We start from the raw sequence: 22664 nt of genomic DNA on the forward strand, positions 1-22664 counted from the left end.
AGCTACTAGCAGTTGGAAGCCTTGAATCGTTCCGCTGAGAGGCTTCTGGGCAAGCAAACCTGGCCACCATTGTCACCCCGTGGGAAGTGACACACCCCTGAACGGCTCCAACGAGCTAGCGCTGGACTGGATGCCAAGCTTAAATGTTAACTTTATCCACACTGAATGTAAGTGGTCAACCTTATTGCGGTTTAACTTGGGTCGTTGCCAGTCTTGGCAAGGCCGCAGACGAAGGCTTTGTTCCTTCGAGGCCGAGGCACGTGCTCTGTCGTGATCGAGGGACTTGAGCTGGTTTTGGGATAGCCTGTCTGATTCGACCCTGGCTATCGTTTTTCGATAGCGGTGGTGGTGGTGGTGTTGGCCCTCCTCTCTGACGAAGCAGACACGGAGATAAGGACAGACGGAAGATGAACAAAGAAGACTGAAGAGAAGCAGAGTCTCGACCGGCCAGATGGATGAGGAGATTCATCTGTTTGTCCGCTTCCCGGCCGCATTATTTGCATTTCAGGGCGTTCACGCGACACTCGGTCCAGCTTTGAGAAGATGGCGGCCTACATGGCCGGTTCGGGAATCTCTTGGCCGCAGCAAGTCTGCTCAGCCGGTGGATCCATCTCGACGAACAAGAGTCTGGGGGCCGCATCGATCTACCGCTGAGAGCTGTCGACGAACCCACGTGTATTTTCCTGGGGACGTGATAGGGAGACGGACTGCGCGAGGCTTACCCTGCCACCAACAACGTCGTGCCTGATGCTGTCTGCGTTAGAGCTTGGAACTTTGCAAGGTTCCACGAACACTTTCCATCAGACAGCTGTTGCTTCAGGACTAAGGCCAATATCCGTTGCCACATGCTGATCTATTCTTTGCCCAAAAGTGTGCATTGACGACGTCGGTGTCCCAACGGGGAAAGGACCACGATGTTTCTACCCCATCTTGCCTCTTGTCTTCCTTCTTGTCGTGCGTGGGACGCACAATACGATAGTGGCTATGGAGCATGCGGATAACGATGGAACCTGGACCGAGGAGAATATGCACTCTTGGGCTGGTACCCAGGGGACCTGGTGCTGGGTGCAGGTTACATATGTAGTACACGTACGAGTTAGAGCTGGGGATATAATATTTAAGAAGCGTCCTGTGCGACTGCCCTTGGACTTCTCTTCCGGCTTGACTCTTTACTATCCCCATTCCAATCTTTGCAGGATCACCCTTCCTACAGCTTGGGGTTGCTGAAACGCACATCCGTCAAAATGGTGCTCCATCAGTATGACTACATCTTTGCCATTGGCACTCTGTTTGCCATGCTGGATGCCTACAACAACGGTGCCAGTAAGTAATCTCTTTACAAAGCTTCACAATTTCACAACAGCAAAATATCTAACCCATATGCTCTCTCTCTTACAGACGATGTTGCCAACTCTTGGGCCACCAGTGTCTCATCTAGGTCCATCTCCTACCGACAGGCCATGATCTTCGGTACCGTCTTCGAAATGCTCGGAGCCATCACTGTTGGTGCCCGAACGGCCGATACCATCAAGAACGGCATCATCCCCAACTCTGCCTTCCAGGGCAACGCCGGTGTCCAGATGCTCGCCTTCACCTGCGCCCTCGCCGCCGCTTCCTCTTGGGTCATGTGGTGCACTCGTCACTCCGCTCACGTTTCTTCCACCTACTCCCTCATCTCTGCTGTCGCTGGTGTCGGTGTTGCTACTGTCGGTGCTAGCAAGGTTCAATGGGGATGGAATGATGGCAAGGGTCTTGGTGCCATCTTCGCTGGCCTGGGTATGGCTCCGGCCATTTCTGGTGGTTTCGCTGCCGCCATCTTCCTCCTGATTCGCTTTGTCGTTCACGTCAGGAAGAACCCTACACCCTGGGCCGTCTACTCCTCTCCCTTCTTCTTCCTAGTTGCCGCCACCATCTGCACTCTGTCCATTGTCTACAAGGGTTCTCCCAACTTGGGTCTTGGTAAGAAGCCTGCGTGGTACATTGCCGCTGTCACCATGGGCACTGGCGGTGGTGTTGCGCTTCTGTCCGCCATCTTCTTTGTTCCTTTTGCTCGCGCCAAGATCCTGAAGAAGGATTACACCGTCAAGTGGTGGATGTTCATCCTCGGACCTCTTCTGTGGAACCGCCCTGCTCCCGCCGATGCTGAGACCGCTGCCGTTCCCGACTACGCTGTTGTTCAGCACCACAAGGATGACCAGCACTCTTCCGGCAACTCTGTTGATGAGTCTCTCGACGGCGAGGCCCTCAAGAATGACGTGGATGCCACGACAACCCCCGCCGATGCCGAGAAGAACATCTCTGCTGTTGAGGCTGCCAGGCCCACCTACGCCGAGCTCATGGCTGAGAACCAGAACCGCCTCAATGCTAGATTATGTAAGTTTGGAGATCAAAGGAGACACAAACAAGCTGTACTAACTCGTAATTAGATAAGAAGCGTGGACCTATCGGCTGGGCTATGCGCACTCTCCGTGACAACCCCATGGGCCCTGGTGAGATCTACGAATTCAAGAACATCAAGATCCTTGCTATCCGTATCCCCGCTATGATCACTGCCGGTCTTCTCTATGGTCTCTACTACGATATCCACGCTGCCCAGACCGGTGCTGAGGGCACCCCCGATGGTGAACGCATGAAGCGTGTCTACGCCGCTGCCCAGAAGTTCCCCAACGAGGTCGAGCACACCTATTCATTCATCCAGGTTTTGACTGCTTGCACTGCCTCTTTCGCTCACGGTGCCAACGATATCGGTAACTCTGTTGGCCCCTGGGCCGTCATCTACTCTGCCTGGAAGACTGGTAACGCTGCCGCCGCCAAGGCCCCCGTTCCCGTCTGGCAGTTGGCTGTTCTGTCTGCCATGATCTCCATCGGTCTCTGCACCTACGGCTACAACATCATGAAGGGCAAGTTTCATTCTATGCTCCGTCTCCTAGTTTGAGTCTGATTCACTAACGCGTCATATAGTCATGGGTAACAAGATCACCTACCACTCTCCTTCTCGTGGTTGCTCCATGGAGATGGGTGCTGCCATTACCGTCCTCGTCTTCTCTCAGTACTCTCTGCCCGTTTCTACATCCATGTGCATCACTGGTGCCACCGTTGGTGTTGGTCTCTGCAACGGCACCTTCAAGGCCGTCAACTTCCAGCGAGTTGGACTTTTGTTGTTCTCCTGGATCATGACCATCCCCGTTGCCGGTACCCTCGGTGGTGTGATAATGGGTCTCTTCCTCAACGCCCCCCATTTCCTTCCTGCCGCTGCTTCTGCTTAAGCAGCTCATCTACGCACATGAAAAAAAAGTTATTCTGGGGATGTGGTCAAGGTTGTGGATAGAACTGTGTTTATTACCAAATGATTGATATCCTGCATACATATTTATGGTTGCTCTGTACTTAATTTAGTTTCAGCGATGAAGGGGACAATACCTAGTTTAAAAAGATAGTCGACGCGTCTCGCGTAACGAGGAATATCACACATGATGATGATAAACTATTGTTCGTTTTTGGATGATGAATGTCTTGCTAAACGTCAATTAATGAAGTCACTAAGTGGGCATGTAGCGACAGTAGATGTATAGCAAGAACATCGGCTCTTGTAAATGACGTGTGACAGCCCACACGCGATGAGAGACAAGAAGAAGAGGAAGCAAATGCAGATTATACTCAGGCAAGGAGATAATAGAGATGTATATTGTCTTAATGACCGACCGCGCTTTTCTTGTCGCCATTATTCGCTGAGGTTGAGACTTTGGCCCATGTTGTCTTTATACACTGTTCATTAGTAATGGACATTAAAGAGCCAGTTGCCCTTGTGTGGCTATGAAAACATAAATTTTGATATCATATGACTTCATAAATTTCCTGTAATGAATCCATAGTCATCACCTCAAAAATGAACAGACAGGACAAAACTCGTTATCGCAACGTGTAGTAGTTGGACTGCTATAACTGAATATGTTGGAGCAACCTCGTAAAGTTTGGGTGGTTAAACGCGCGAGGTACTTAGCTCATTATTCTTCTTTTCACAACTACTCAGTTAGATAAAAAGCATACTCTGAATAGTACTCAAGGTTGCTAGAGGGCTGAATGGCTAGTTTGGGTAAATGCGGCCGCTTTCTGTTTCCATAGTCTCCCAACTCTTCAAACCCCTGTTCAATAGACAATCAAGCGAGCGCTTGTTAGCTAATCTGCTTTCTCATCATTAGCAGATCAGGAGTATGGATTGATTCCATAGTCTTTAGTGGAAACACTTCTATAAATGCTCCAATCAAATTTCCCATTTCGTGAGGCTGCATTTGGATGGTGCTGCCCGCGCCGATTACAAATCCGAAAATTACGCTACGGTCGGAATTACACAGATCTAGATGCAGCTAAACAAGACGATTTATCACTTCTTGTTGAACAGTAGCTATGAAACTTCAGATTCGGATAGACTTGAGTAAGGAATGACAAATGGTATTCATTAGATTGGGATGTATAGACACTCATATATCGGGATGAATTGTTTGAGATATAATAGTCGAGCTTCACTATGCATTAAATAGAACTCATTATCTTTAGAAGCTCTATTCACCCCTAACTCTCCAAATTCAATCTTCTCCCAAGAAAAGAAGTCACAGCACGCAAAATGGCGAATGAGGCATTATGGTTAACTGGGGTTGGCGAGCCGCCAAAGATTGGACTGGCAGATATACACGAGCCTGGAGAAGGTGAGATGTTGATACAGGTTCGTTTAATCTCAACATCGTTCTCCAAAATAGTCCCCAAGGGTATACTAATCAAGATGTAAAGGTTAAAGCTATAGCAGTTCAGCCTGGAGAATGGAAGATACAAGAGGGCCTCATTCCTATTCAGCTCAAGTACCCAACTGTTATTGGCCGTAGGTTTCTATCTGAACCCGCACTATTGTTAACATTTCCTAACAAGGCTACTAGTTTCTGCGTCTGGAATTGTTGAAAAGACCGGCCCTGGCGTTACTCGCTTCCAGCCAGGAGACCACATTTTAACCAATACTACTGGGGTTCTTCGAAATGACTCTCGTTTTGGCGCATATCAGAGATATTGCCTTGTTCCTGAACGATTAGCTTCAAAGGTAACCCTTCTTGTAAACAGTGGTGCGATAAACATATCTCTAATTGCCATGATATCTAGATAAGTGATGTATCATTTGACGAAGCTGCCAATATCGCTACATCCTATACGACGATGAGTGCTCTAGTCCTTCATCTTGGCTTGAACAGGCCACAAATACCCAGTGCACCTGCCACTGGCGAAAAGATTCTCATCTGGGGCGTATCATCATCGCTAGGAATTTTCGCAACTCAATTGGCCAGACATGCTGGGTACGAGGTTGTCGGTGTCGCTTCTGGTCGCCACAAGGAACTCGCAGAGCGATTTGGTGTTACGCATTTTGTAGACCGCACCTCAGAAGATGTTGTCTCTGCAGCGTCTGCATTGGGACCATTCAAGGCTGTTTTTGCTGCTGCTGATTCTGCAGAGGATCAAGTCAAAATCGGAGCGATACTGGCGGCTCTGGGTGGCGGCTCATTTTTATCCACGATGGGTGTTCGAGCAGGGGTTGAACTGCCTGCAGGCGTTACGGGACATTTTGCCCAGTATATTGATGACTACTTGGATGAGAAGAATAGTGAGTTTACAGAGTGGTTCTGGTGGAACTTTATGGAGAAGGCTTTGGCCAAGAAGCAGCTCACTTCGCTCCCTCTTACTATTATTGGGGGATTAGACAAAACAGGAGAGGCGTGGAGGATTCTGAAGCATGGAGAAAATCACGGAACACGGCTGGTCATTAAGCCGGGCCACAAGGCATGAGATTGTTGGCATTTCTTGTACCACATGAGTTGTAGTTGAATAAAGTCGAATCACAATCTTTACATGAAGTAGAAACTCAAACAGCGAAGAAGGATAGCGGGGTTTTATACTCAAGGACTTCATTTAGAAACATGCTCAGTTGTGGTTCTGCGACTTGGTTAATACACTATTGGCTCCAACTGTTGCGCCCTCCGCACATGTGGGCCTTTTTTTTTTTTTTTTGGAGATAATGGCTGCATCAATTTAGCTTCTCAAATTTCTCTTTGGCCTGCTCTTTAACATTGCATTGACTCACCCGCCACAAGGCCTTAATAAAAGCACATCGGTGTCTCTTGCATTGGTGTAAAAGAATGACAATACCATCCCATGACGACAGTTATGTCGTCATCGACAGAAACGGCATTGTCGAAAACAAGCACTTGGTCCATGCTGTTGTCGTGGACTCTACTGGGCAGCTTCTACTTTCCCTTGGCGATCCCTCGCGTATAACATTGCTTCGCTCTGCAGCCAAGCCTGCTCAAGCGCTGGCGGTTGTGGAAACTGGTGCATTTGAACAGTTTGGCTTTGATGATGTTGATCTAGCACTTATGTGTGCTTCACACAGCAGCGAAGAACGGCATGTTGCACGGGCTCAGCAAATGCTCGCGAAATCACGGCACGTCGAAGATCAGTTGCGCTGTGGTGGTCATCCCTCAATCAACTTAGCCATCGCCCGAGAATGGATAAGGCGTGGTTTCGAGCCAACCGGAGTTTATAACAATTGCTCCGGAAAACACGCGGGTATGCTAGCTGGTGCTAAAGCTATTGCCGCTACCTCAGACGACTATCACCTTCTCACACATCCGATTCAGAGTAGAGTTAGGCGGGTGGTGGAAGAATTGGCAGGTCTGGAGGAACAAGATGTTCGGTGGGGGCTTGACGGTTGCAATATGCCAGCTCCTGCGTTACCCCTCTTCCATCTTGCTAAGATTTATGCTTCATTTGCTCAAGCATCAGATGCATTGGCAAGCGGCAATTCAACCGCCAAAAGAGTACAGCATATGGGGCGGATATTTAACGCCATGTTCCAAAACCCTGAGATGGTTGGCGGCGAGGGCAGATTTGATACGCTCCTTATGCGTGCTTTTAATGGCGCCATCATCGGCAAAGTCGGGGCCGATGGCTGCTATGGGATCGGACTGCGTAAGTCCGGGCGCACCGAAAGCCTTGGGGCTTTGGGCGCAATTGGTATTGCGGTCAAGATTGAAGATGGAAACTTAGATATACTTTACGCCGCCGTGGCCGAAATCTTGGAACAGTTGAAGGTTTGTAGTCGAGAAGACTTACAGAGTCTGGAGACATATCATCATCCTAAAATTCGCAACACAATGGGCATTGTTACAGGTACCACGAGCTTCCAGTTCAGTTTTCAGTCGGAAAGAGGGACGTTGATCTTTTAGGAACTGGTTGAAGGTTGCATGCATAGACAATAAGATGATTTAATTGTCCCGATCGTGGAAAGCTACAAACTGCATCCCTATACAAACAACTCGGCGTAATTAGCTAACTGGGGAATAATACCTCGGTATAATTAGCTAACCGGGAACTCCTACCACATGATGTTCTCTTTTACTTTAACAAGAATAGAAGGTATTGAGTTGAAGGGTGGTAGTCTGGAAGTTGTGGGTGCTAGGAAACTAATTAGGGAGATATCAGATAATCGGCTTGTCTGAACCAACCCATGTATTTAATAGCTTTTTCGTCAGTCTATGCCATTGATCCAAACAAACAGTTTTTTTTCTACAGACGAGATGTGATTCAGAAGATAGGGTGTGGCAGGATTTGTAAGAGCATGCGACATGAGTCGCTAGGTCCTATCTCCGATCTAGTTTCGGCTGAAAGAGAAAATAGTGGATGAATATACCATACTGTGGTCGCATTGAGAGTCGTATTGATGGCCATAATGATCGATCACCAGACCAGTTGAACGCTCAAATTATCCCTGGTAATTGAACCGCGTCGTCAGAATCCTACCGTCTCATGTACCGAAACCTCGGTAAATACGGAGCTCGTATCCTTGATGTTCGGCAGGATGGAACATAAGTAGGCGTAATTGCTGAAATTCAACATTTAATGTTATAGTGAGCCATAGACTTTTAATCTCATTAATATTCTTCCCTTGTCATTGCAATTCACTTATTCTGATTCAGCCGATATCCCTTGTCGTCAACGCGATCCTCGCCATGTCGTCTTACAGCGGTACTTGCAATTGTGGCTCTATCACCGTCACGCTTAACGCAGCTCCTTCTGCAACCTTGGCGTGTCATTGGTACGCCATCAATTAAATGGAACTTCCACGTTGTATGCTGATATGATGAGTCTGGTAGCTCGAATTGTCGTCGCTCAGGTGGACGTCCGTTAAGTCTACCTCAAACTTCATCCCACTTGTCTAACTAGGAAATAGCGTTCTCGATCAACTATTTTCTAGAGGAAAAAGACTTCACAGTTAGTGATCCTAAGAGTTCCGCAAAGCAATACCTCGATTACAATACTGCATCCAAAGCTTCAGTGACGGTGTGTTCTATGAGTATCAATACTATTAGGACCAATACTAACTCATGTTCGTCGTTAATCAGCGCACATTTTGTCAAACATGTGGAAGGTCTGCCGGGCTCCTTTCATGGTTATGATACTATTAACAAGACAACGCTAACTGGAATGCTGTTTGATAGTCCTCTTTTCAGTCAACCCGAAAAGCTGCCTGGCAAATATTTCGTAAAAGCATCACTGTTCGACGAGATACCTTCCGCCAGGTCAGACATTTTTTTGGAAAGAAAAATTCACTGGGAAGGAGATGTTGAAGTCAGCGCCTGATGAGCTACATGCGAGCTGTATGATACCTTACAATACTAGGTTGATGTACTTGTATTATGTTTATTGGAGTGATATGGTTATATAGATATGTTTCATGTTCTATTCATAGTATGTCCTATTGATAAGCGTCCCAATTCTTTCGATATTTACTCTTATGTCATCTCCATCTCGCAGAAATATCTTCGGATTCCTCAGAGATCCTATCCCTGGACCAGTGCCAGTCATGACCACGGTCCCTCGTTCAAGTGTTGTACCTTGCGATAAAAAGGATATTATCTTGTTGACGTCAAAGATAAGTTCCCTATAGTAATATGTGAGTTAAGATGATCGGATACTTGTAGAGCTTTAGGAGCAAACCTGGTATTTGAGTTCTGCACTGTATCTCCATTGTATATTGCCCGAATTGCCAGGTTGCCTGGGTCACCAATAGTATCTGGACTGACCAGAACGGGTCCTATGGGGGCTGATCCGTCAAATCCTTTGGAAAGCACCACTGGCTATTCTTGAACTGTTGACTCCTGACAGATACGTCGTTACTGCATGTATATCCAAGAACGTATTCTCCCGCCTTCTCTTCCGGTATATCCCTTCCGTCCTTTGCAATTATGAACGCAAGCTCCGCTTCGTAATCGCTGGAAGAATCTTGTCCTATTTTAGCGACATTGATGGTAGTCGGATACGGTGAACTAATTGCAGTTCTAGGCTTGATGAAGAGCACTGGTTCCTTGGGGATGGGCTTTTTTGCCTCGATAGCATGGTCGTAGTAATTGAGTCCAAGACAGCGAACTAAAGGAACCTCGTGGTAATCTAACGGCGCTAGAAGCTGCGAAGTATTATTATTTGAGGGAGTTACTGCAATGTGGGATCGTAATAAGCCCACCTGCTTTACCGTCATGATTTTGTCTGTTACAGTACTGTCAAAGGCCGATCCAACTATTAGACGCGCTTGAACACGCTTTCCGTTGTAGGTGTCCAATCCGACATCTGGATTAACGGATGGATCGACTTGACCCAGATGAATCTGATTATCTTCATCTGCTATGAAGCGTATCAGGTGTGTCCAGTTGCGTGCCATGGTCGATGAAGAAATGTTTGTTGGAACTGGAAGCATCTCATCCATGAGTCTTAGAAAAGCAGATGGCCTGATGATTATAAAGAACAATCGATAAGTACGAATCCTAAACTCTTATTATTGTTATGCAATGAGAGATCTTTTATCTGACGTGGCCCGAAATTTCGCCCGAGAAGCATTCACCAGCAGTTAGCCCGAAGAATCGACCGAAACCCACCGATCAGTCAATCGGCCAAATACACGTCTGGACTCTTACAGTCGTTTTCCAATCAGAGCATATTTAGGGAGCAGAGGAGATAACGGCAATATCATCATCAATTCTCAGCACATGTCCTTTTTTTTTCTCTTCCTTGTCAAAGTGTTTGCTATCTATATCTTATAGCAAATTGTCCGAATATATATAAGGCCCCAGAATGTCATCAACAGTACATAGATCATTGTGCTGTGAATTTTGCCAAATCTCGGAGAAAATGGTATCAATTGGCAAATCCAAGGTAAAGTCCAGATTGGAGCCATCGAGGCTTGCATCACAAACATAATCGCCGCTATCAAGTGAGAAAGTGCCTTCACAAGCTGTCATGTCAATCTGTTGCACGCAGTCCGTTGCATTGCTCTGTTCACTTTCTCCCAGATCTTTACACAGTGAGGAGCCATTGTTCTTCAGATTGGTATCACCATGCTAAGCGCCTGTCAGTACTACTGTGTCCACCATGAGGCCGGTCATACTTACGACATGAGGACTCAACTCTTCTTCTGGCGAACGCGGAGCTGCACTGGGCTGATTCATGGTAGAAGACCTTGAGACAACATGAGCCCTTATGCTGCTTAGAGTACTTTATAGCTTATCCAAGTTCTGTAAAAGTACAGGTGAGGTATTCCAATATTGCTCATGTTGTATCAACGTCAGGTGCAGCAAATCAAAGCTGGACTGCGCCATGACTTTCTCAGATTTTGTTTTCGCAAATGTTCTTTGTACAAGCTGCATCGCAGCGATGATCCAGAAAGTGTTTACTAAAAGAGGGTCTCCATAGCGAATGTGGTCGATCGACGCGTTTCGGACGATTCTAACCACATTATTTGCGGCATCAAGGTACCTTGACCATACAGAATTTGGATGTGAGCCGGATTCGCCTGGCCATGGCGAGGATGCCGTGTTGCTGAATACGTTTGCGTCGTCTTCTCTCTCGACTGCTCGGTAGTCGTTACGGAAGCAATCTTTGTGAAGTATCATTATCTTGGCAAGTTGAATCATTGCGTGAATCGTCTGCTTTTCACTGTCTCTTCATCGCGCATACATTTGATCCTAACCCGATGGGGTTGAAAATAAATGCTCTGAACGATAACGAAGCTCTTGAGGTAACGACAGCATAAAGCAAGAAAGGCAGTTGTCTAGCACGGCGAGTTTCGATGCCCTCTCAAAATCTTGGCCATTTCTCTGGTTTGAGGTTAAACGATTACCCCCGTAAGATCCAGTATCCTCATCGCTAGAAGATTCCACAGGGACGGATGCATTCGAGAGAGAATGTGCGTCTCGCATGAAGGAATTGATGACTATGAACCAGGCTCTGCCACTTTCATTGTCGCTATTTTTCAGTTCTATCCATCGAAGTACGGGATCTTTCTGAAAGAAGCAACTCGGCTTTTTCTCACCATTGAAGCAGAATTTGTCGTCAACAGGCAGAAGCGTGGCATGTTGTTCTAGATCCATTCCGAGTCGGCACTTGCGTATGGTGGTCGCAAAGACCTCGAATTCCCAAATAGTCCACCACGCTCTCCGTCTTTCTTCTCTGGCCACCCATACCTCTACAAGATCCATATCAGTTTTGGTGGAAGACAGTTTCAGAGGCAGGTCGACAAGATGAAGTCGAAGTTCGTATGCAAGTCTTATCACCGCTCCCAGTGACCGCCATGCGACCCCACGAACACCACTGACCAGTTTGTAGTATGTTGTCATGATAAAAGTCTGAAGGAGGAATAATGGAGGGGATCTGTCACCAGAATTTCGCAACTGCTTGTGAACCAAGTTCGACGCAATTTCGTAGAACTTGGACGGACTCAACACCTCTTTTCGAGTATCATCTCTGTCGTTACAAAGGTGCTTAGCAGACAGCGAGAACGTAGAAGCAAGTAAAGCAGTGGATTGTTCAGGGTCAAGTTCGCTATCAATGCGCTGTTGAAAGGTTGGTCGGTGGAATAGTGAAACTGAAGTGAGATCGGAGAAGTATAAGTCTATTCTGTAAAACACTTGTAGTTAGCTTGTCCTTCGTGATACAATACTTTGATCTTAAAACTCACAATTGAAGATACTCATCTTCACATATGCCCGACGCTGTGCAAACATACGTTCTATTATCTTGCTGTATTGTTTTTGGTGGAGTTGGGATGAAGTGTGCCTGTGGAGAGCAGGAACTCTTACGACTTTCTTCGGATTCCTTGTAATAAGCCTGTTTCTCATGGAAATGATGTAATATCCAGCTTGATATACTATTTGACTTTGCTTTGTGTGCTAGAAGATGATGTAAAGGGATGTCTTCGACGTCCAGACCTTTACCCGAATGATCATCTGAATCTCTCTTGGGTAGCTGCGGAAAAGGTATATTCGGGTCGTTGTGTCGACGATGAGAAGATCTGATCTTGCGTTTGTGAAAGCTCCCTGTATTACCAACCGTGAGAATTTTTATTCAGGTACCGCTTAGACAGAATAATAATCACCAAGTTTCGAGCCAGGCTTTTGAGCTGTCGATGAATAACGGCAATCCTGTTCGTTTCGAATACATATCTCACAAGATGGAGTTGTTTTATCACTGTTATAGTGGCGACACAATGTCACACCATGGGTCAGTGACGTTCATGATCCTTGCTGATACGAGTAGCTTGTACCATTTAACCTTTCTCCTATGCCCAAGTCAGAAAACATATTACCAAAGAGTACATTGTAGGCGTTGAGGCGCGATCAGAAATCTGCAGAGAAGCCGCCTGCTGACAGTAGATAGACTTACCTTTTGCACTAGTAGCAGGCCCATGGTGAGATACCTGTGCTCTGATATTGCTTTCTCCGACCTTCCGGGTAAAGCGGCTCGACTGTGGTATCTTTCTCTGATGCCATCTCGAATAATAGCAACGATGCTCAAGCTTTCCAAGAACCGTAGTTGTTTCAGGTTGCAGAAAAGAGGGTAACAGAGAGGTGTGTGTGTGTGTGTGATGGAAAACATCATCTCGTGCATTCGTGCTAACTTTTGCTGAGATCACTCTCCACATCCGGCATTGAATCGTGGAGGAAAAAAAATAAAATATAAAGTATTATACCAAAATATTATATAAATATTACCTTTATTTCCCTTTATATATTTTACTTCTTAACTTAACTTTACTACCATTACTATACCCCTACTACTACCCTTTAGCTGCTACTACTTTGTATTATAAATATATTAACTTGACCCTAACCTACTAGAGGCCTAAGGCTCCTAGGCCGCCCCCCACACCCCCACACCCTTCTCTATATATACTTACGCTATTGTATAAATCGTTTGTTAAGCCATACTTACGTTAAGCCATACCCCCCCTGTTACACCTGCTATACCTACTATACCTGCTTTCCGCCTAGCACTGCCGCGCACAGGCTACGCCTTCAGCAAGCCATACTACGGTTTCGCTGCAGAATAAGGGCTAGGTCAAGTCGTCCGTAGTTGTATTGACTGAGGGCGAGTCAAGTCGTGTATGGTCGTGTTAACTAAGCACAACTCAAGTCGTGTGTAGTCGTGTTGACTAAGCACGACTTTGATCCCATTGGTTGAGTTACCCAAGGTTGAACTGGGTGTTGCTTACCCAGGAGGCCGATTGTTGCGACCATAAGTGTTGGGTCGTGACAGGTATGCAATAGGAAGCATCATCTACTATAGCCCCGGGCAGAAGGTCAATATACTGGGTTGGATAGTTACTCTCACCGCTGGATTAGCTTGTACTAAAAAAGTTCAATAAAAATAGTGATTAATCAACACTTTATAACAATCTCTTAATATGTATCGCCAAGTGGCACATAACACTGCGCCTTATGATTGACACGAGTCTATTAGCTTAACAACACCAAAAAACTTTACTTCCACGTATATCAATCTACAGCCCTTTCACAGGCGGGCCAGTATAAAGCAGCAGTGTTTTGACAGATTGACGGTGATTTCAACAGATGTTTAGCCACAATAGGCTACAACATAGATTCCTTGATCATCATGTTCACATTCTCCAATATTGACTTGTGTCATGCTATAGCCCTCAGGGCCGACATAAAGCTCTGCATAATGTATTATTAGCATAATGTAGATCATAGACTATCCGGAGTTATTATACCTGCTGAGGCACCTGTACAGAAGCTAGTTTCAGAATCTGCGTCGACCCATAGGGCACTTCGAGAGCCATAAGGACCACCTGTAACTTGGCCAATTGCTGGGTCTACACTACCGGCATATTCCTGGCAGTAAAAATCCCAATAGCTATAGATTAAGTTGAGTTTTACAATCTGGCGGAGAGAGAAAAACTATCACTTACAAATTGGCTTGCGCGGCAGAGACCACGTTGAATATAGAGAATCCAATACTTGCTATGAATATTGAACGCATGATAGAAGATGTTGTGTCAAATAATAATGAAAAAAAAAAAGAATGTTAAAAGGCAATATCGTAAGGAAACTAAGATGTAAATTTGAGGAGGATGTAATATAGTTTATATATACGTTATAGAAACCAATATTAGTGGATTTTGAGTACAAAAACAATTTCAATGAGTTATTTCGTATCATTAAATCTCGATTGAAATTATTTTTGCTTACTTATCCTCTTGGATCCCTGCTTTCTCTATAGACGACTCACCGCTTAGACCCTCGTCATTACCGTCAACGACCCCTTTGCCGAAACATCCGTCAACATTTCTGCTTGAAACATGCCCAACCAAACAACAGCAGCAGCCGCGGGTTCCACACCAAAAATTGTGCGAACAAACAAACATGTGAACAACGCAACCAAGGGGACGTCATCCCTAACCCCGCCTACACACGAAGACAACGCATCAGACAATATAATTCACACGACAATAACCACGAACGGGCGCAAATCGGCGCAAATCGGCGCAAAAGATTTTTCAGGCATACACAAGAGATCTTCAATGTCCGAATTCTCTCCGAACAGGGCTATCCTCTTAGATACTAAAGCTATCAGATTTTAGTTTACTATTTGCGCCTTAATTAAGCCTGCCTATTTAAGTAACCGATGCGAAGTATCAAGTTACAGTAGACCTGTGGTAAGTTTCCTTTTTGATTATGGCAATTTTTTGATACTCTCAACACATGACTATTAACTGAATATCCTTGCCTAAGAGTCTTGTGATATTAAAGCGGATGCAATGGAGGGTCCCTAATTTTATTGATTACTAGAATGCTTGATATAATTTCCGTAAAGAGTAAGGTTATGGAGTTTGATATACTGGTACAGACTTTGTCAAATAGTTCTTACTTGATAAGAAATAGATCTAAAACAGATGCATTTGCTATAAAAGAAACTAACCTCAGACCTGTTCCTAGAATATTCGCAACTAATCTTTCCACTACCTATCTCGCCTGTTCATCATTTGTTAAAAAAGAGCAAAATAGCTCTGAGAAGCCTATCTCTATTGTCTTAAACCGAAAACTAAAGTAACAACAGGCTTTTGTGAATCTCTATCTTTAAGATGCGCATGTCTATGCCTCTCTTAACCCTCATGGGTACAACAACCCTTCAAGTCTCAGCCTACAATTTTTGGTTGTTGGAAGCCCTTATGGAGGACGGATGCGTTTCAACGGGTGAATCCGGTGGTTGCGTGGGATCTGTCAACGACTTGATGTTGGTGTCTCAGGACGGAGACGAGCCAGGATGCGTCCAATTTGATAGCGCTCGAGATGCCGGATCGTATCCTCCGCCTAGCTACTTTCAATCCGTAGCGTGTGGAGTCACGCTCAACTTTTATGCTGGACAGGATGCCGGCACCTATGTTTACTACCAAAACAATGGAAATGGCGACCAACTCGGCTACTGCTATCAAAACAACGGCCAAACTTATAACTGCCTTGATGACGATGGATTGGGTTTGACTGAGGTCACGGGGAGATACACCTGTAATAACTATAGCAACGACGTCAATGGGATCAACCCATGTACCTAATTGTTAAAGTTTTCCTATTGACATAGGACGATACTTTATGGGCAAAACAATTTACAGCTTAGATGTCACGACCCAACACTTATGGTCGCGACGACAAGCCTCCAGGGTACATGTAGGCAGCACTCGGCTCAACCCCGGTTAATCCAACCAATGGGATCAAAGTACTGTCCAATCGACACAACTACACACGACTCAAGTCATCCTCGGTCGACACAATCACAGACGACCTCACCAGCACAGCTGGATATATAACTTACCTTCTCCACGCTCGTTTAGAATAGTTAGATAGCCAGTTGTGAATACAGAACAACGCTTGATTATATTACGAAGAGTATCATCTACTTGTTGTGTGAACAAACCCCTCTTATCCTTGTTGGTTGCCTGCCAAGTCCAGCCTGGCCTATCCGCCAACATAAACCTAGTACAACGTTTGTCCCTTGGGAATCCCTCTTATACTAACCTATAGGAGCTCAGCTTGTCACATCTAGGTACTTCTCCTTTATACCTTTGTTAAATTGAATCGTAATAATTATGCTATATACTCTCTTATACTCTACCACTAATATTATCCCAGAAAGCGCAATTCCTATAATCCATTTCAGATATCTCAATCAAATCTTTAATCTGAATACCTGTATAAGAGTTCCTGTTCCATTTTGGCCAAACATGTGTGAGGGTAGGTCTTTTGTCGTTTGCCATGGTTGTCCAAGCGTGTTCCATAAACTGTGATATAACTATTTCGGCATTATCAAAGCTACAATTTCCATTGCCGCTCCTGCTACTAGGCGATCCACTCAGCGGTAGATGATTCGTGAGTCCGAAGACATACGGGATTTCCGCGGTATGAGTTGGTCCTAGTAGCTGCAGTATCTCAGGATCGTTTGGAATAGCTTGATACCATGAGCAAGTGGGTGTATGATTGAAGTTGTAGGCCCATACGTTTACACCTCTGGCTTCTGTAGCTTTCAGCGCCCGGAACGTTGGGCACCTGTATCCATAGTCCGTGATGATATCTGACATTGCGGAGAACCCGGGTGAAATAACGCTGGAGTTATATTTGGATAGTGGATAACGTGTACTGACGTTTGAAGCAAGTGTTCCGAAGCTGTACAGGAGAAATTCTTGATACTGGGACTCGGTAATATTAGTCAAGGCTGCCCCATACTGAGCAAGCACGAAGAGCGTCCCGTCGTTCGCATTATTGCCGATAATACTGGGCACTCGCATACCAATCTTCTCAGGCTGTTCTTCAATGAATGTTCCATCGACCACTGGACCCCACCCGTACCCGAAACCATTGTTTTGTTGGTTTGTATCAAGGGCAGGCAGGCACATTGGGTCTTGACGATACCAGGGAGGAAAACGCTTCGTTTAGTCGTTGAAGGCGCACTTCCCTGATGCATTGCGCATCAAAGACGGTACAATTAAGCAATTCAACAAACTTTGAAGTAAAGTTTTCAGCTTCGTCAATTGTTGGCAAAGTTCGGCTACCACCGGACTGAATAGCAGCAGCAGATATTATTGATTCAATCTCTCTGATCGTGCCAAGAGCGAAAGTGTCAGGTGCTCCTGCGGATTGGCCGAACAGCAAGATCTTGTTTGGATCACCTCCAAAAGCATTTATATTGGATTGTACCCATTTTAATGCAAGGAGTTGGTCTTGGAGGCCATAATTACCCATGAGGCCAGCTTTCTTAACTGAGAGGTAGCCAAGTGGCCCAAGTCGGTAGTTAACTGTCACAACAATTGAGTCTTTGGCAGAGAAGCATCCATTGTATGTTGCATCCGAAATGCCTCCTGCTTCATTAAATCCACCGTAGAGCCGCACCTTCACAGGTAATTTGGATTGAATTGATGCACAAGGAGGCACATATACATCCAAAGTCAAACTAAAAGAGTCTGATTAGGACAATCCTGACATAGAAGCACAAAATATAGAATCATAAAATACCAATCTTCCGACTGCACTCCTGATTCTGCAAAAGACGACGATCCAAACTGAGGACAGCTTGCAGCCGGCAAAGTGGCATTAAGACTGCCATCATCCCCATATTTGGCGTTGAATATACTAGGAGCGGCAAATCGAAATTCTCCTATTGGCGGCCTTGCGTACGGAATGGCGAGATAGAAGTTGGCTTCTGAATAGGCACACCGAGAGCCAGTTATTGTGCCATTGAGAAGACGAACAGATGGCGTAGCTCTGGAGAGAGATAAAAGACTAAATATGGCGAAAAATGTGCCTGGTCGCATTGTGAATGTAGGAAGGATATAGAGTAACAAAACGCCTGAGATAATAATATCAGGATCTTAGCAACATATATAGGCGTATCCTACAGTATTTGATCAACTTGTTCAAACTCTACATTGCATAGCCCTATTATTCCAACAGGATGTGTTAAAAGTAATTATTGCTTAGTACTCAAGCCTGACGCGTTGAATACGTAGCATATAAGTCCGTGCACTAACGGCTATCTCCGGTATATTGGGCTTGAAAACTACGTAAGCTCCTTGCGTACAACAAAATTAGTAAATGTTTTACGAGTGTCGACATTCGTCCCTGTTCTGGCTTATTATCGGACTCTAATTCTAATGGGAAAGATCAGTAATCGCCTAGAATATACGCTAGGTTTAATGGGTATAGCGTTCTTACTACTAACGCCACTAGGATAGTTAAGGCATGCTTCTCGATGCTAAAATCTAATCATCCCAGACATCCGGATCCACCAGTCGAACTACATGTCTATTATATATCTAGTACCCGGTCCTAACAAGCTAACAATTGTTTGCGTCTTAATTCTGCAAAAGCTCATAATCTCGTGGTCATTTAGTTTTCAACCCTCTCAGTGATCAGTAGCGGTGCTTATCTGCTGCGCAGGGTGATTGTATTTTGCGGGAAGATCTCGGAGGCTTGTAAGCCCTGCAGAGTAAAGAGACGTAAAGTAAGTGGAGTGCTTGCATTTACATCTAGAGATATCATATTCGGTGGATACTTCTGTAGCTAACATCAGCTGTTTCTAGTGCAATCTTGTACGTCCAATGTGTAGCTCATGCATTAATCTTGGGATTACTTGTCATGGCTATCGAGATACCAAATCACTCGCTGTCCGAGATCAGACAACCATGGTAATTCAAAAGGAGCAGAAGAGGAGAATTCCAAATCGGACACTACAGAAAGCTGTAGGCGAACACAAGACCTCTGACATTGTTAACGTGGCTGTCTCAAGAGATATGGCCACAAATCTAAACGCGGATGAGCACCTATGGACTTGGAGCACTGCGACAACCCCCGTGCCCCCAGCCCCTATGCTTACTCATCTTGAGGATCTAGCTACAAGCTACTTTATGATGTTATTTAGTCCATCGAGTGCTTTCCACTACCTCCCAAAACACTGGGGTGACCTGGTTAAAGAGGGAAGCCCTCTTGAGCTTTCGATGCAAGCTTTGTCTCTGGCCGCACTATCATTGGATTGTAAACAACCAGGTATGCGCATAGCAGCACGTAGTTGCTACACCCAGGCGCTGTTGCTTACAAACAATGCCCTAAGCAGCGTGAACAACACTACACTGGATTATACGCTGCTCTCTGTTCTTCTTCTTAGTGCTTTCGAAGGAGTCATGTTCGGTGAACAAAGGTCAGCGACCAATTGGACAGCACATATCCAGGGTACCACCACGCTTCTAACACTCAGGGGCAAAAAACAGCTGGACAGTCCCCTTGGAATACATCTTTTTTTACACGCCGCTACGAATATTCGAACTAGCTGTGCTCAGCGTTCGACACCTGTACCTCTCGCTTTGATTCGCTTGCAAGAATACGCTTCAACCGTGCTAAATAAGTCTACTCTCAGCCATCAATTAGGACCGATACTGGATAGATTTGTGGCTATCAAGGCGCGCCTTTATACTTTAACACGAGTAGAATGCATCGTCCAGTCTTTTGATCTTGACAATGAGTTGGCACACCTTATGGATCAGCTCTTCCTTACATCGCCTTACAGTATCGTTAAACAAGGTTCAGAACAAACCGACGACGCATGGGGTTCTTATAATAAGCCGAGGCACCAATATTGCTCCTCTCTGGATACACGGCGATGGAACGTGCTTCGTATGCTACGATTGTTCGTCAACGATTGGGTGTGTCATGCATATGCTTGCCTCGCAGATGGGGACGAACCTGAGCAGAGAGACTCTCGATGGGAAAGGTGGCGAGGATTACCTGATACCGCTGCTCTAAGTATTGTGAGGATAATCGATGACATAATATCATCGGTTCCATCTTCTCTTGAGGTTTCTGGGGCGCCTTTAGCTCATTCAGTGCGTTTTCTTATCTGGCCACTTTTGTCAATTGGCTCTTTAGAGTCTGCGCCAGCATCCGTGAGATTGGATGCAATTAGTATATTAGAAGTATTAAGTAACAGATACGATGAGCCTCTAGCAGCCGAGGCTGCAAGTATATTAGAGACGGAGGGGTCAATAGAAGAATGGTTTAGGATTCCAGCTGACTGTGTGTTGTTGGTTTCTATTTAATATAATGAACTTGAATTATACTTAACTTAGTAAATTTAACTATCAAGAATATAACGACCAAAACAGTTATAAAATATTACATTTATTAATTATAAAATATATTTTTTATTTACTTTAGTAATAGACCAGAAACGATCGTAAGAGAACACTGAGTACTGCTCTTGTTTAACTACAATCGAATATTCTGTTGAAGGAAATATGACAAACTTCCAATCTAAGACCATATATTGCAAAACCAAATGCCAATGGAATAGTACCCGAGTGCTATCTCAACTTAATGTTTCGCTCAATCATTGTGGCGAAAATAACCCGAAAATGGCGGCCGCCTGTCAAGCCACATCCGGATCATTGGCATCATCAACCAGAGCGATAATTGACCGAGAATGTACCATGACATAGTAAATACGTTTTTAAAACTGCTATATATATTGAGCTGGAGCTGGAGCGCTTCGGATTTTTTTTCACTCTGTACCAGAATTCGCCACAGGTTTTCTTCTCTTCGCATTTACCACCTGCGTTATTGGATCATGCCGAAATATCTTATCAAGGGTGGCAATGTCCTCCTCTTTAATGAGAAAAAGAGGACATCATTTCCAAAGCTCGATATCCTTGTTGAGGATAATATCATCTCCAAAATTGGGCCGGATCTAGACTTTAAGGATCTAACTCTCGAGATCATTGATGCGACGGACCATATTGTGTCTCCCGGCTTCATTGATGGCCACCGACATGTATTCCAGTCTCAACTCAGGACTACAGTCGGGGATCACATCTTTCTCGACTACTGTGCCCACCTTTTGCAAGGCCGTATGACGTTTCTCGATGCCGATGATATGTATCTTGCGCAACTATCTGGAGCGTCAGAGGCCATATGGTGTGGCGTCACTACAGTCATGGACCATTCACACGTGATCATGTCGAGGGATTATGCAACAAAGTGCATCGATGCGACAGTGGAATCTGGTATTCGAAGTATATATTGCGTTGCACCCTTCGCCAACCCTCAGTCGTTAAACCCAATGGTTCTGCCGGATATGGATATTAAGCATCCTGAGCAGATAGAGCTCTTCAAGTCTCTATCGCGACAAACTCCGCTAGGCGGGCCTAAGAATGATGGACGAGTGATGCTTGGTCTAGGTTTTGATACTATGAACCATAGACCTGTGGGAGAGTCTCGTGAAGTCCTTCAGTATGCAAAGGATAACGGCATTCATGTCACATGCCACGATGTTGACCGATTTAATCTTCCATCGCTCGAATTCCTGAGAAAGAACGCTTTGCCTTTACCGCCCATGACCTTGTCCCACACCTGCGAACCTGATCAAACCAGGATTGATTTCGTAAGACGCAATGATATTGGAATTATATCTACTCCGGAATCCGAGCTGGCAATGAGCCACGGCGTTCCGTCTGCTTTCGAATTCCTTCGATCAGGTTGTCGTATAGGCCTCGGCATAGATTCCCCAGCAATTTGCGGCGGGGATATGTTTTTCTGCATGAGAATAGCCCTACAGAGCCAAAGGGCACGGGAAAATGCGACATACCACGCCAGGAACAAGCTACCAAAAGAAGTTAAATCTCGAGTGGATGAAGTCTTATACATGGCCACTTTAGGTGGTGCACATGCAATCCACCGGGAAAAGGAGATTGGAAGCCTGGAAGTTGGTAAACTGGCAGATATCGTCTTGATCCGAACAGATTCTCCCTCCATGGTCTCGTCGGTCAATTACGGTCCCGCCATGGTTATGCATTGCCACCCAACGGATGTGAGTACTGTGATGATCAATGGGGAAATTGTAAAGCGAGACGGCAAATTGCTCAGGGTGGACTGGGATAAACTTGTTGGGAAATTGAAAGAGAATCGACAGGTATTGGAAGCACGATGGGCTGATGTGGACTGGGATGTAACTAAGAGTGAACTTACGAAGCTTTGGCATATGGGCGAGGTCTTGGAAGATTAGGTATTGCCATAACCTAATAGCTGATAAGAATGTCTATTAAGCTCTCTCGTCTTGCTAGCTAGCCCTCTACGTCGCAAATTGTGTGGTACTGATAACATCACATACCATACGAATATAGCTATAGTAGCAACTGCTAGATGAATATGGCCTCTGGGATTGTAGTAGTAGGCATTAGAGGAATATAGCTATAGTAGTATATACGAAGAGACTGGGTATCTATTACTTAGGCCAGTATTCTA

General features: G+C 45.3%; 11 protein-coding genes across 11 annotated transcripts; 7 read left to right on the forward strand and 4 right to left on the reverse strand.

The window, feature by feature from the left end:
• Positions 1 to 1244: 1244 nt before the first annotated feature.
• On the forward strand, positions 1245 to 3266 carry M431DRAFT_93229 (hypothetical protein; the record flags this gene model as incomplete). Its single annotated transcript, XM_024924451.1, has 4 exons — positions 1245 to 1323; positions 1399 to 2373; positions 2427 to 2921; positions 2962 to 3266. The coding sequence occupies 4 exons, from the start codon at positions 1245 to 1247 to the stop codon at positions 3264 to 3266; spliced, it is 1854 nt and encodes a 617-aa protein (XP_024771089.1).
• A 1355-nt stretch (positions 3267 to 4621) lies between these two features.
• Positions 4622 to 5823, forward strand: M431DRAFT_94059 (hypothetical protein; the record flags this gene model as incomplete). The annotated part of the gene is made up of 4 exons (XM_024924547.1): positions 4622 to 4720; positions 4786 to 4873; positions 4929 to 5098; positions 5146 to 5823. The coding sequence occupies 4 exons, from the start codon at positions 4622 to 4624 to the stop codon at positions 5821 to 5823; spliced, it is 1035 nt and encodes a 344-aa protein (XP_024771090.1).
• Positions 5824 to 6097: 274 nt separating this feature from the next.
• On the forward strand, positions 6098 to 7571 carry M431DRAFT_511504 (hypothetical protein). Its single transcript, XM_024919666.1, has one exon. The coding sequence runs from the start codon at positions 6174 to 6176 to the stop codon at positions 7260 to 7262; it is 1089 nt and encodes a 362-aa protein (XP_024771091.1). The 5' UTR covers positions 6098 to 6173; the 3' UTR covers positions 7263 to 7571.
• A 474-nt stretch (positions 7572 to 8045) lies between these two features.
• On the forward strand, positions 8046 to 8676 carry M431DRAFT_93878 (hypothetical protein; the record flags this gene model as incomplete). The annotated part of the gene is made up of 5 exons (XM_024924524.1): positions 8046 to 8131; positions 8190 to 8215; positions 8267 to 8376; positions 8439 to 8464; positions 8535 to 8676. The coding sequence occupies 5 exons, from the start codon at positions 8046 to 8048 to the stop codon at positions 8674 to 8676; spliced, it is 390 nt and encodes a 129-aa protein (XP_024771092.1).
• A 99-nt stretch (positions 8677 to 8775) lies between these two features.
• Positions 8776 to 9751, reverse strand: M431DRAFT_498667 (hypothetical protein; the record flags this gene model as incomplete). The annotated part of the gene is made up of 4 exons (XM_024917718.1): positions 8776 to 8977; positions 9034 to 9169; positions 9193 to 9499; positions 9557 to 9751. 4 exons carry the CDS (start codon positions 9749 to 9751, stop codon positions 8776 to 8778), a joined length of 840 nt encoding a protein of 279 aa, XP_024771093.1.
• Positions 9752 to 10583: 832 nt separating this feature from the next.
• On the reverse strand, positions 10584 to 12059 carry M431DRAFT_498668 (hypothetical protein; the record flags this gene model as incomplete). The annotated part of the gene is made up of 3 exons (XM_024917719.1): positions 10584 to 11026; positions 11057 to 11950; positions 12044 to 12059. 3 exons carry the CDS (start codon positions 12057 to 12059, stop codon positions 10584 to 10586), a joined length of 1353 nt encoding a protein of 450 aa, XP_024771094.1.
• A 1703-nt stretch (positions 12060 to 13762) lies between these two features.
• M431DRAFT_19423 (hypothetical protein) lies at positions 13763 to 14466 on the reverse strand. The gene is made up of 3 exons (XM_024913236.1): positions 14294 to 14466; positions 14096 to 14238; positions 13763 to 14039 (listed from the first exon to the last, which is right to left on the reverse strand). Exons 1-3 carry the CDS (start codon positions 14362 to 14364, stop codon positions 13939 to 13941), a joined length of 315 nt encoding a protein of 104 aa, XP_024771095.1. The 5' UTR covers positions 14365 to 14466; the 3' UTR covers positions 13763 to 13938.
• A 1000-nt stretch (positions 14467 to 15466) lies between these two features.
• Positions 15467 to 15937, forward strand: M431DRAFT_485265 (hypothetical protein; the record flags this gene model as incomplete). Its single annotated transcript, XM_024916271.1, has 1 exon — positions 15467 to 15937. The coding sequence occupies one exon, from the start codon at positions 15467 to 15469 to the stop codon at positions 15935 to 15937; it is 471 nt and encodes a 156-aa protein (XP_024771096.1).
• A 546-nt stretch (positions 15938 to 16483) lies between these two features.
• M431DRAFT_540344 (hypothetical protein) lies at positions 16484 to 18187 on the reverse strand (the record flags this gene model as incomplete). Its single annotated transcript, XM_024921067.1, has 4 exons — positions 16484 to 17302; positions 17328 to 17826; positions 17889 to 18135; positions 18157 to 18187. The coding sequence occupies 4 exons, from the start codon at positions 18185 to 18187 to the stop codon at positions 16484 to 16486; spliced, it is 1596 nt and encodes a 531-aa protein (XP_024771097.1).
• Positions 18188 to 19252: 1065 nt separating this feature from the next.
• Positions 19253 to 20422, forward strand: M431DRAFT_57157 (hypothetical protein; the record flags this gene model as incomplete). Its single annotated transcript, XM_024921501.1, has 2 exons — positions 19253 to 20055; positions 20173 to 20422. Coding segments are annotated over 2 exons (1053 nt in total), but the record flags the coding sequence as incomplete, so codon positions are not given.
• A 1526-nt stretch (positions 20423 to 21948) lies between these two features.
• On the forward strand, positions 21949 to 22425 carry M431DRAFT_511507 (hypothetical protein; the record flags this gene model as incomplete). The annotated part of the gene is made up of 1 exon (XM_024919667.1): positions 21949 to 22425. One exon carries the CDS (start codon positions 21949 to 21951, stop codon positions 22423 to 22425), a length of 477 nt encoding a protein of 158 aa, XP_024771099.1.
• Between the last annotated feature and the right edge of the window lie 239 nt (positions 22426 to 22664).

This window comes from Trichoderma harzianum, assembly GCF_003025095.1.
Source record: "Trichoderma harzianum CBS 226.95 unplaced genomic scaffold M431scaffold_12, whole genome shotgun sequence".
Classification (NCBI taxonomy): Eukaryota; Fungi; Ascomycota; class Sordariomycetes; order Hypocreales; family Hypocreaceae; genus Trichoderma; species Trichoderma harzianum.